This window comes from Vanessa tameamea, chromosome 27 (genome assembly GCF_037043105.1).
Source record: "Vanessa tameamea isolate UH-Manoa-2023 chromosome 27, ilVanTame1 primary haplotype, whole genome shotgun sequence".
NCBI classification, from domain to species: domain Eukaryota; kingdom Metazoa; phylum Arthropoda; class Insecta; order Lepidoptera; family Nymphalidae; genus Vanessa; species Vanessa tameamea.
In genome coordinates this window covers 7,231,873-7,245,424 of record NC_087335.1, presented here as the reverse complement: position 1 = coordinate 7,245,424, position 13,552 = coordinate 7,231,873, and the positions used below count along the sequence as shown (strand labels likewise).

At 35.5% G+C, this 13,552-nt stretch overlaps 1 protein-coding gene across 1 annotated transcript; it reads right to left on the bottom strand.

Moving 5' to 3' along the window:
• Positions 1-2,300: 2,300 nt before the first annotated feature.
• Positions 2,301-13,450, bottom strand: LOC113391949 (zinc finger Y-chromosomal protein-like). Its single transcript, XM_026628103.2, has 25 exons — positions 13,332-13,450; positions 12,335-12,413; positions 11,874-12,016; positions 11,036-11,276; positions 10,092-10,557; positions 9,647-9,714; positions 9,325-9,493; positions 8,864-8,989; positions 8,466-8,552; positions 8,033-8,130; positions 7,653-7,713; positions 7,280-7,411; positions 6,862-6,946; positions 6,644-6,767; positions 6,165-6,282; positions 5,802-5,939; positions 5,585-5,723; positions 5,194-5,476; positions 4,855-4,914; positions 4,361-4,420; positions 3,958-4,009; positions 3,565-3,630; positions 3,084-3,137; positions 2,885-2,961; positions 2,301-2,662 (listed from the first exon to the last, which is right to left on the bottom strand). Exons 2-25 carry the CDS (start codon positions 12,410-12,412, stop codon positions 2,588-2,590), a joined length of 3,000 nt encoding a protein of 999 aa, XP_026483888.2. The 5' UTR covers position 12,413; positions 13,332-13,450; the 3' UTR covers positions 2,301-2,587.
• Positions 13,451-13,552: the final 102 nt, after the last annotated feature.

Sequence of the window (13,552 nt, the reverse complement as noted above, 5' to 3'; positions counted from 1 at the left end):
GTTTTGTATTTATTTTCTGTAATTAAAATTTCAGTTAGTACCCATCTAACCTAACTATATATATAACCTATATTATTTAGGACTTTTCAAGCTGTGATCTCACTTAAAGTATTGTTGTCTAACAGATGACAGATGTTATGCTTTATTTGCAATAAGAGCGAGCTTTCGTAGCGCGTCCAGGGCGCTCTAATAATGTGAGTACAAATTTGTCCGTCTATGTGTCGGCTGGCTCCTGGACAAATACGATAAGCGATTATAAATTTGCTTCGTAGAAAGTCTGTATGAAAAAAACTGCTCTTTGATCTATCACATGATGAAGAGTTGACGTATTGCATTGAATGTTTTGGAAGAAGATGAAGTTCGAAATAATTAATTTGTCAAAAGAAGAGTATTCGACATTCAATTATGGTCTATATCTGGCCTTCATTGGGGCTTGCGCGCCCAAAGTGGACTTGTATTTACAACTCCGGTAATAAAAGTAAATTTATTTGAAAACCATTTTATTAATTAATGATAATTACAAATAATGTATATTTAAACATAATTGCAACAATATGCTTGTAAAATTATAAAATAAACTTAATGATACATTTAAATTAATCACGAAAATAACATGAAAATAATTTCATTGACCAATTTAGTTTGGACCGAGGTTAAGTTCATGAAACATCTTTACAAGCGCATTTTAATTTTAATTTACGAGATCATATATTCACAAAAGTTATATATATCATGATTTTAGTCAAAAATAGATTATCTTATTAACTAATTAGAAACTAGCAAATATAAAGGCTTAAAGAAAAAAATACACAATAATCGAATAATCTTTTAACGTCGACTTCCCGACAAATGGATCAAATTTCTGAACCAAATAAAAACAATCTCGACTGATTACCGCGCATGCGGGATGCGCAGAAAATGTTAATTATTCTGTAAGAACTCGATATTCACCGCAAAACGATCGAAATATAACGAAGTGAGATGCGATATCGACAATTAAATTGAAAAGATAGACGTATCAAAGTAGCGTATCACCGTAAATCATGATTTCATGAGAGAGATGGGAAGTGAGTTATTAATATTTTAGTTGATGTATACTAAGTGTAAACTCGATACATTCTTGCATTTTGAATTAGATGTTATGTCCATTCGTTGCGATTGCATTTGTCAGTGTCTAGATCGAATAATTATTGTGTAAATTTGTGTTTTAAATCCTATAAATATATTTTCATATTGTTTTTTTTTTCTAAAATTATTTTAAACACGTCTTTAAGACGTTAATCAAACCAATAATAACTTTATTGTTCCTTCTACTAAGTCTTTATCGAGATGCCCAAGTTGCAATAACGTAAACATGTAGATATATTACTTTCAATTAACTACAATAGACTCTTCGTTATACGATCAGCGATAATCAATTTCGAATCTTATAGTTCTGAACTATTTTTTAAGTACCTATAACATATTCATCTCGCGCTCGGCGACCAAACATCGTGAGGAATCCTGCCTGATGTTTTGTAAAATGAGAAGCTGCCTGTGACTGATCGCCGCCCCCTACAGACTTAAAAGCACGAAATATTTTTTAACGTAATGTTGATGAATAATAAATTGAATTGGGTGATGTTATTTGCAAGGTCCCAGGACACCAAAACGTTGACGCGTGGAAAACACGGGGCGCGACTACTGAGCAAAATCTCATTACATTTTACTCCCTTGGCCCAGTCGCCCTCTGGGGGAGTCCACAGACAGCACATGGCAAGTTAGAGCTGTTCACTCGCGAAGGCGTGTCCCTCCGTAGTAAGTAACCTCTATCGGCGCGCATCAGCCGAGTGACGCTCGCGCACATGAGATGTGTGTGTGTGCGGCGGCTGAGATTAGAGACAACAAAAAAATACTAACGCCTTCGTGAGCGCATAAATCTATACAGGAGGTCGTATAATAAAGGTCTAATGTACATTATGTACATTGTAGGGATATAATACAATTATTTACAATATAAGTACTATATATACATATCTACCTACTTATTATTATATATTATATTTAACGACTGTCGGTACGTCATGATAGAAAAATAGTCTTCATTTTTCTGCAAAATTTACATGAATAGTACATATTTTTTACATTTATGTATATTTATTATTTATTTTATTTTATGTAACATTTAAAAGATTTTTATATATCATATTAAAAACATAATATATATGTATGTAGTTAATCGTTGAAATATAAATCAATATTTTATACGATCAATATTTTATACGATCAATATTTTATACGAGCAATATACTAATATAGTTTGCAGTTTACACATTTTTTTACACTTGGATTCATATATCGTTCATGTTTGTAAAGTTGTTATCGGCACTTGCGTGAACGTCACCGGCGTGGTACCGACAACATAACAATAGGAGATGCGTAAGAGATAATTGTTTAGAAACGAAATGTAAAGTAACGTTAATTAATGAATAATATATACAAATTATGTGCAATTGTATTATACATAATAAAATAGAGACTATTCTAATATATTATAAATATTTTCAGTCATAACAGCTCTCTAGGCCGTGGTCCTGCAGTGGGCTCACTAGTTGTTGATGGCGACCCAGCCGCTGGAACCGTCCGGCAGCGACACGGACACCAGTCGCAGGGCTCCGGCCTGCTGCAACACGGGACATATCATTTACATACATATTATAACATCACCGTATACTCTAGTACAAACGGCACATAAGATCAACATAACGATGTAAGGTTGGCAATGGCTTATAATTTCTACTGCGTCAATGTCTATGAGCGGTGGTGACCATTTACCAGCAGGTGGTCCATTGCTCGTCCAACTACCCATATAAAAAATATAAAATACATATTTATCCTTATTCACCTGTTGGTCCGTCAGCTGGTCCGCAGGAATCGTGTCTATAAGTGTTCCGTCCGCTTTCAGGCTGCTGTCTATGTTATCTGTAACATAAAACGAATGCACGTATACCATCAATCTTTGTTACGTTAAATGTACATACAATACATTTCAAACAATGAGGCAATATAAATAATTTACGAAACGAAAAATTACAATTACTTACGCAGTGTTAATAAAGTTGGTTCCTCGGATTCTTGGACGATATTTATTGTTTTTCCTGTAACATTAAATAAATTTTCCATTATTGGTTTCTTTCATTTTTAATAAAATTAATTGATAATTGATTCTTGCTAAACTTTTGTAAAAGGCGTACTATAGTTTGTCCTTGATCTATATTGAGGAATATGGTAAGTATGTTTTAGTCCTATGATTTTTCCTACTATATGTATATTTTTTCTGGTGTACAGTAACGTATTTTCATAACAAAAAAAAAAATTATTAAGAGTTACTTATTTTTAAACTTTAGATATGGTAACAAATATTTTGCTTAAAGAAATGTATATACTGTCACTTATGTTCACTATCACAAATGGCAATCCTACCAAGTATGGGGTTAATGAATGAGGCCGTTCCTCCGTCCGGCTTACTAATACACTATTCAGGTGTCTCGTCTTATATGCAACTGACCACGCATAAACGCGTACCTTCTTGTAGAAGTATCTTCTTGTCTCCGGTTATATAGAACTTCGTGCCGCTTTCGTCCGTCGTAACTGTTCGATAAAGACAAACAAGTATGCGAAAATAAAAATAAAAACTACACCAAAACCAAAACAAGTTGCATGTTCGTAACATCACATATATAGCACGCTACGCATGAGAATCGTTACGTAGCTACGCAGTAATAAACACAGATCTAAAGAGTCTCAGAGAAAATAAAAATTAAAGTCTTGAAATTTAGGAAAACCTAATAATATATGTATTTAAGTTCATAGAACAATATTTTAAAATTATTTGTTACATATACACAGTTATAGAATTATTTGTGTGTCATAAGCCATACTTGTGAATTTAAGTAACGGCTAATTCACATAGCTTACCGATAGATTTATCGTCTGCTTCGAGTTGTAACTCTTCCGTTGTTTCGTATATCTGTAATTAGAGAATCAAAGTACATTAAATAAGACTTAATAATAAGAATCAAAGAAGCATTTCTTTAAACTGTCTTTACTATCATTGGTATAGCGGCTAGCTAATACAGATAAGTAAATGATTTAAGGCAAATAAAGTCGATATTTGTTCAAATGAGTTAATATATTATTACTGTTTCATACGGAGAGCACTCTCTTAAACACAGCAGATACTACAGACAAAAAAAAAACGAAAATAAAAAAATATTTGCAATGTTTTCTGTTTAACTTAGCTTATATTTTTATGATTTATTTATTAAATATCACGCTGCGACCCATTGGAACAGTATTAAATATTATTTAAATAGCTCACCGTGTCCGGAAACTTGTCACTTTTCTCTGTATCGACAACAACTGCCTGTGTTGTCAGCATCTGGAACGAAACCACACATGCATTTAAATAAATTAATTCGAAATAAAATAAAATCAGCTATTACAATCATCTGGTATTGATTCCGATTTACTTGTCTCAAAACGTCACAGGCGCATATTTGCTGCAGCGCTATCTAGTGGTTAATTACAACAAAGGGGATAGAGTATTGGATAACATTGTTATCACTCAAATGCTATCAGTTTATTAATCTCAAATAGATATCTATTTTTGTAATTATTAATAATTATATTATATATAAAATTTATAAACGCACTGTATGATTATTACTATATGTTGTAAAACAGATAAAATATAGTACCAAACAATAGTCATAAGTAATATTTTAATTTTATTGTACAAGGAACGGTCTCACCCTTTGATTTTCGACTCCGAAACCAGCAGTTCAAGTAGTTATAAATTATAGTATAACTTACATTTTCATTTATTTTCGTAACCCTCGGCTGGTTGACGACAATCGACTCGGCCAAGTGACCCTGGAATGTGTTTTTTTTTAATTAATTTAATGTAAATCGTGTTCTCATACGCAACTCAGATCTATTTACGGTCACGGCGGAGTGCCGTTCTACCAGATTATAAGAATGATTAAATAGAGTGCACCTGCATTTGTGCACTAAGTATGTACAAGACACTTTATCGCATCGAAGTATATTCGTATCCAGTGTATAAGTATAGTCCCCGCGCTAAGTATATATGCGCAGTCCATTGAGAGTGGAACGTTTGACGCGTGTATAAGGCAGTGGGACAGTACTGACGCTGGTGTTCATGTGCTGGTAGAGCAGCTGCTTGCGCATGTAGCCGGCGCCGCACACGACGCACTCGTAGGGCTTGCGGTCGCTGTGCACGAAGCGGTGCGTGTTGCGGTTGTCGCGCGAGTTGAACGACTTCCCGCACACCTCGCACGTGTAGGGCTTCTCGCCGCTGTGGATGCGGGCGTGCTTCTTGTAGTGCTCCGGGTACACGAACGTGGCGTGGCAGATCTCGCACTTCAGCGGCCGCTCGCCCGTGTGCGACGCCTTGACGTGGTAGTCCAGCAGTCTGCGGACGATGACATGTGAATAGATTTAAATGGATCGAAAACTTTGATTCTTCGTTTGGACCTTCGATGAAACTAGGGATGGAACTGAAACACAAAATTCGCCCCACCTCCTCCGTTTGAACCGCTTGGGGCACTGCGTGCAGTGGTAGCGCTTGTCGTCCAGGTGCGTGGCGCGCTTGTGCGAGTGCAGGTTGGAGCGCTGCGTGAAGCTTGCGCCGCACACGTCGCACGTGAAGGGCCGCTCGCCTGCACAGACGGAGCGTTAGAGGGGGCCCGGCGGGGCCCGGCGGGGGCGTCGCGGTGGGGGCGGGGGGCGGCTCGCACCGGTGTGGATGCGCATGTGGTCGCGCACCTCGGCGCGGCGCGCGAAGGCCTTCCCGCAGGCGCCGCACACGAAGGGCTTGCTGCCCGAGTGCACCACGCCGTGCACCTCCAGGTTATGCTGCGTGCCGAACGCTTTGCCTGCGACCACGACGCGTTTTACTACTTAAGGTGTTAAATTTACTATGTGACAGTCCGCTGATTTGTTGTCGCACAATATTTTTTTTAACATTTTTACTTAAATAAAACAAAAAAAAAACCAACATTATGAAAAAAAGTAATGATATTTTTGGTTATATATTGGGTGTAAGATATATATAATATATATCATAATCATAATATAATATGTAAACACAATATACTAACCGCAAACATTACAAATGAAGTCTTTGACACCCGAATGCGTTTTCTCATGCTGGTTCAAATTTTGTAAAGTGAAGAATGACTTCCCGCACTGTTCGCATTTATACGGCCTCGGACGAACCTGAAATAAAAATAATCGAAATTTTTTCAATGGCAGTAATATTGTTCGGAATATATAATATATGATGCACTCTCTTAATTTGTATTATTTTAAATCTATGTGATAAAAAGTACATAGCTGTATGTATCATGTATCAGAGAATATGTATTTCTAATTTATTTTATGTCATAATATTTATTTCAATATCATTTTAATTCTGATTGTTGATGGGGTCTGAATTATTCTAAAGAGACCTCTCGTCTGTGACGAACACGCAAATTGATTAAGTAAGACAAACCAATACAGAAGCAAATATTCGTAATCATTCGGCTTTTGTTAGATAGTAAGTATATAATTTGAGGACATAGAAATATGTACTCACGAGATGCGTCTTGAGGTGCGACTGGTGCGTGTACTTGGAGGCGAAGGCCTTCCCGCACACGTCGCAGGCGTACGGCCGCGACCCGCTGTGCACGTTCATGTGCTCCGTCAGCAGCGTGCGGGAGCTGCATTCGATATTATTGTTATTACATTTCTCATAATGATTACTTCTTCATTCATTTCCAATAAGCAGTCCCCGGTATCGGTTTTATGACTCACCTATATTTTTTCTTACATATGTTACACTCGTGAAGTTTCGTCTTGTCTGTATTCTGTAGGGCCTTGTTTTTCTGCGCGTGTTGCTCTGAAAATATTAAATTATTTTTATTTTAAGTATTGCGTCGCATTTCCTTTAACTGGGCTAGTGTTTACAATTTGTAGTGCGAGATTTAGTTATTATTCACAGGTAGCATTTATAGTGCTGTGCTCAGTGCGCACTCGGTCGTCGTTCGTGCCCTTAGTGTCTGCGCGTATATCGTTTTATTAACAGACCCTGTCACAGCACGCCGCTCCCGCAATAACACGCGACCGCCGAGGGATCGAACCCAAACTGACGTCACAAAAGGGAAGACCATCGTTCTAAATACAGTCCTATCGGGCGACATGACATTGAACATATGAACGCGTGCGTGCGCACCGACGTGCGCGGCGTAGTGCGCGCGGCGGCGCAGCGCGCGGCCGCACACGCGGCAGATGTACAGCCGCGCGCCGTGCGCGCTCTTCACGTGCTGCATCGCCGCCTCCGCGTCGCCCACCACCACGCGCCGCTCTGTGGAAACGGGCCCGAACAGTTACTACTCGTTTCTCGCCGGTTCTTCTCGGTGGAATCTACTCTCCGCTGATGGCTTTAGGTTTAGTTCTACATTACATGTGTATTTGCATCGTTATGTATATATATACGTATGTAACGATTCGAATATTATTTATTAAAGAACCTACTTGAATAAATCTGTTCATTGTTACCATCATAGAGAAGTTTTATTTCTTATATAAACTATAAGTCAACATACCTTTTGTTTCATTCTTCTCACACAACAAGCACCGGAACTGACCGTCTTCGTGCACTACCATCTGAAAACAAATTGTTTTATTTGATTTTTTTTATGGCCGCCATTACCCATACAAAAACCCACCGAACTTAACAAAAAATAAAACTATTTATGTTTGTGTATTAATGTTTGTATTGGATGATATAGTAATGTTTGAAAAGCACATATAAAAAACAACTGAAATACCGCTTTCTCATTTTTGCCTGTTCTGAATATTTTGACTAATAAGGCGGAAATAAAGTTGTGTCACATTCAAGCTTTAATTTATGTTCCATGCATCCTATTTAAAACACTTTATTTTAAACAGCAATTATATAATTACACACAATAACATAACTCACAGAAGTATCAACATTACTAGTTTCATCATCCTCTGTCGTGCTCTGTACTGACTGGACGCGATACATCTCGCCCGACTCGACTTTTATGAAAGCACCTCCTGTAATATAAAAAAATATATATATATATAAATTATCACTCGACTTGTTAGTGAACAGTAATTGTTAACATGTAGTTAATTTTATGAACCAATATGATTACAGTAGAGACATAAAAGTTTAGTACCCATGGCTGGTGCACATTGACGATATAGAGGTATTTCTTAGCATGGCAATGTATATGGACGGTTGTGACCACTTACCGTCAAATTACCAATTTGTAAATATTAATTTAATTCTAGGATTAATTTTTCATTAATATCTATTTTTTAATTCTTTAATCCAATTTAAACTGATATATTTTCGACTAGACCATATTATTAAGTACATCGAGTACCTTGTTCCTGCGCGGCCGCAATAATAGCATTGGCTGTTTCTTCATCGCCTGACACTTGCAGCTCGATCTGGGACTCATCATTCGAATCTGTCAAATAAATAATATTAATTATTACGACCATAAGGATAATAAAAAAAATCGATTATTCGAATAAAATGTACATAGATTGACCATTCACAGGTGTGGTGGTTGACAACGCAAACACACATCTCGTATTGCGTGCGGAGTGTCCCCCCCCTGGACGTCGTTGATTATAAGGTGTATTGAATATTTAAGCATATATTATCTTTTCAACTTATTTAAAATAAAACCATACAATGATACGACATTTTTAGTGCAACATTTAAATAATGTTTTCCAGTAAGTTTGTACAAAAAGTTCAGGCAGACACTGCTTACCTTGCCCATCGACAGAATCCTGCAATCCAGGCAGCATGAGAGATATCTGATTGTCTCCATACAGAAATTTTTGTCCGGACACCACTCGTAGGATCGAACCATTCTCTCCTTCCATCACAATTGTATCTGTAACGTTTGTATTTATAGATTATATTACTAGAATTGAAAAAAAAAGTTTTGTAATCCGTTCAAAGAAATAGGTTTTATAAATCATTTTTAACTATCCGTAAATGGGTAAACTTACTCCAAGCTAATCTGTTATTAGTATGATCATATAAAGGTAATGCTGTCGGAGGGTTGATCGTCGACAATTGAATTAAGTATATATTTAGTATAGATAGTAGTCGTTACGGTAAACTGAAATCGGTCCGTACTACACCATCTCATCATCATGATATGTATTAAAATAGTGGCATCGAATTGTTGGAAATGACTGTAACAGTTGATCACAAGTGACTAACGCTCATCCGTGTCGACGTCCCCTTCCGCGTCGGCGTCGGCGTCGGCGTCGGCGTCGGCGTCGGCGTCGGCGTCGGGGCGCAGCACCTGCAGCTTGCCCAGCACGTAGCGGCCCTGCTCCCCGAGCAGCCGCACGTCTAGATACTCAGACTTCGATTTGTCTTCATCATCCTGTAAAGTAATATATAAGTGCAAAGAACTTTGGTCACCCTACTTTTCAAGAAATAAACTAACGATAGTATAAAATTTTAACTTGAATTAAATTTTCATTTATTTCTTACAACTGTAAGAAATAAATCAATAATTATTAAAACATTTTATTACCTTAACGGTCTCATCGAAGATCAATTTATTGTCCGATTCATTCGTCGATAGCACAGTGAGAGAGCAATCTGTAAATAAAATATCAGTCCACTATTATCTGACTTTCTTATCTATTTAAATATGATTGTGGGGTGAGTGAGCCAGTGTCATAAAATGCAAGAGGAACATATTAGTTGCCAAGTTAACGTGCACTTAACGTATTCGCTAATCTGCCAATTTGTTGCTATAAATAATATTTAATTAGTTTTAATAAAGCATTTGAGATAATACCTCATAATTTACACGACAATCTTCAAATCAAATGATATTTATATAGAATTATATGTGGGATATTTTAGAAATGAATATTTTGTCCCAAGAATACTATCTGTATTGACAAGATTATCAATACTGCTCGTGTTTATACATTGTCTTTATGAATATATATCGATTTTAACTAACAAACCTTCATCAATTTCCATCGGCTGTTCGTCTGCTTGTTCCAATTCACTAACTTCGATAGAACCTTCCTTTTTTAGTTTCTCAATATCGAAGTCGTCGACTTTCGTCAAAATCGCCGACGAAAGGAAATCTTTCGGTAACGAATTGACATTGAAACTCAATATCGGACTAGATTTCGTCGAAACTAACGTATTCGACGATATCGGCTGAGTAAACGTCACAGTCGACGAAGTCAAGATTTCGTCGGATTTCATAGAACTAGAGACAAAGTTCATTACATTCGTCGAAATTGACGGTTGATCGTTTTTTTCTACTTTTGGTGTCATAATTAATTTTGGATCAATCGTTTGATTCGCTAGTGCTGATTTCTTGTTGGCTATTGTGTTTGTGATTATGCTCTGAGTGAGAACAGACGAACCGACTGTCACTTTGAGATTTAGGGTTGATGACGCCGGTATCGTCACGACAGACTGCAACAAAAATGAGAGGAACATAGTTTTATGCATATAATAATTGGTAGTGGGCTCTGTTAAAAAAGTTTTACTACTGACTTTCTTGCCGGTTCTTCTCGGTAGAATCTGTATTCCGAACCGGTGGTAGCTTCACTTAATAGTTTAAGTGACTTAAAAGTGCTTGTAAAAGTCTACTTGAATATAGTATATTTTCATTTTGATTTTGTTATTTTGGAGGGTCTAATAAGAGTGGTCAATAAACTATCAAACAATAAATGGGGCCAATAAGTCTTAGTCATTCCCATGGAGAGTTGAATTATCAGAGTCGGGTTTTCCATTCAATTTAAAAAAGAACAAGGAGAGTATCACGTAAATGACTATATTGTATGGACGGAGGATGTAACAGCTGAAGTCGTTCAGGTCGCCGGTTGGTCAACTTTATTATTGTATATATACAATATTATTTTTGTGAATGATATTAATATAAAAATCTCACCTTTAGTTTAGGTATAACAATGTTAGATTTGGATATTGGCCATTTCCCAGATTTTATCACAAAATCAGGCGGCAAGGGTTGCAGTTTAGAAGCTGGTAACACTAACGTTTTAACTTCATTCTTCTTGATATTAGAACTATTTACAATTTTCACCTCCTTATTATATGTATCGTAGCTTAAGTTATGTTTCGGTAAAGTTTTCTTGAAGTTTTCAAGTAGTTCTGTTTTAATAGCTTGTAATCTGAAATGTTTAACAGAAATTCGCTTTATATAAATCAGTATGCATATTTCTAAAATCCTTATTATTACTTTAAATGCGAAAGTATGTTTGTTTGTTTGTTTATTGCGCGTTCACATATTGATAACCTTTTTAAGAGACCTGAAACTCCCTATTTCCTATATATATTTTATAATTTCCTATATAGAGGACCACTAGGCCTTGTGGTATCGACGAGTGGAAGGATTTCGTAACCCCATGGGTTGCTACTGGATTTTGTTAATACCCCCATGGATTGCTATTTTTGGATTATTATTATATTTACTATTGTTTTCATTGAAAACAAAAGAAAAAAATATGTTCACGAAGATCTCAACATATTAGAGTTAAGTGTTAAACAATACACATGTGTAAAAAAAATCCATAGATCAGCTGAGTTAAAAACAAGTGAACCACATTAAAACTCAATCAGTCCGCAAGTTGGTTAGTTTTATCTACTTAGTTCGAATTTCCTTTTATTTAATAGAGGGCAAATGACCCAGAGACATGAGGCTAATGGACATCTTATACCAGGGGACTAGCAGGTGCACTACTATATTAAAATATATTCATGAATTATACCTGACTTGTAAAGAGTCATATTCAACGATTGCCTTTTGACATTTCTTGCATATAACTCGTGTATGGACAACATCTTCTTTGATCAATTTATCTACAATATCCCCAATTACTTCAGATAGTTTCTTTCCGGAGCTGAGTGACACCTGAAAATTTATAAAATTTTCTTTACAGTTAATGTAAAGTATTTTATAAAGATTACTAGCATGCCCCAATACTAAGTTTCTATTTTCTAGTTAAAGCTTGTATTAGAAATGAGTACAAAAACAGCTTAAAGGGTCAGGCCCAACTTCAATGTATATATATTTTTTTATTTAATTAGCATTCAAAATTAATTTTTATTATTTTACAAGATCAAAGTATTATTTTAAAATACAATGGGTTCAGAATGTATATTTCACCGAGAGAAAACTCAGTAGTTTTTTTATGAAATAGGTACATGTACATTCTAATAAGAAACTTACATCATCCCCGAATAAGTTTAAAGCATTCCTCAAAGATGCTCCTGTCCGAGCGTTGCAAATAAAACACGAGTTATTCATTCTGAAAATATTTATTAACAATTGTTTATTTGTTTATTAATTAATTATACACTATATAAACAGAAATAGTTAGTTTGGTTGTGTTGTGGTCTTAAGGGTGAATCAGTGTAATATTACAGGTATGAGGAACCTATAATCCCAAGGTTGGTGACACATTAACAATGTATGGGATGGTTAATATTTCTTGCAGTGGCAATGTCATTGTGCGGTGATGACCACTTATCATCAGCCAGCCAGATAGCCAATATGCTATATTATTAAGTTTTATTTAATACATGGCAAAGCCTTTAAGCCTTTAAGCTTGTATATCAGTTTTATTATTTTACTTTGTTTATAATATTTGTAAACATTAAGGTCAATTTATTTAAAATAGAATAGTAGTGGTAACATTTAAATCGTTTCTATAATTTTCAGTATCTATAATACACAATTAAGTTATATTGTAGCAATTAGGCAAATATTAAGGGTAACTTTGAAACGCCTGAGTCAATAATAAATATCATTGACCAATTATTAAAATTTAACGCATGTTTTATTATACGGCAATAGTCACTTTATACTTTAAACAAAAAATAATCGCTGAAGGATTATCGTAATTCCAAGATATTACTATTTAACTCCTTGCATATGATAAATAAAATAAAGTTTCCTAATTTAGTATATTTAATTATGTAATATTCAGCTTTTATATATGTTCATTTAGTTAAGTTCTATTATCATTTCAATTGTTTACAATCTTATCAGTTGCCTCTAATTTTAAATCTATTGCCACCTTTATCAACCTAATGTCGATTCTTATTTCGTAGTAAAATAATAAACGTATTTTTTTATTGTATGGTCAGCCATTTTGATGTCGATAAAACGAAATAAAGCAAAAAACAAAGAAAACCGGCGTTTAAAACAATATTAATTAAAGTACCTGTTATATTTTTATGGTTTCATCGGATTTCATTAGTTTCTGAAGGTTTCCAGAAAATATTTTCTAAATAAGTTGTCAGCAATGATTTCTCCACACAAGCAGCCACCATTACGTGTTTAATAGTAACATTTTTCTCCGCTAGTAGCGCTGCAAACTTCCGTTCTATGTTAAAGTTATTGTCAATGGTTCAAATAAGATCGGTGTTACACTTTCATTTTCAT

Excerpts from the sequence above, each read along its gene's own strand:
- LOC113391949 (XM_026628103.2), bottom strand. The coding sequence starts at position 12,412 with ATGAATAACTCGTGTTTTATTTGCAACGCTCGGACAGGAGCATCTTTG. Across the intron at positions 7,714-8,032 it reads CTAGTAATGTTGATACTTCT|ATGGTAGTGCACGAAGACGG; the intron begins GTGAGTTATGTT and ends ATTTGTTTTCAG. Across the intron at positions 4,915-5,193 it reads ACCAGCACATGAACACCAGC|GGTCACTTGGCCGAGTCGAT; the intron begins GTCAGTACTGTC and ends AACACATTCCAG.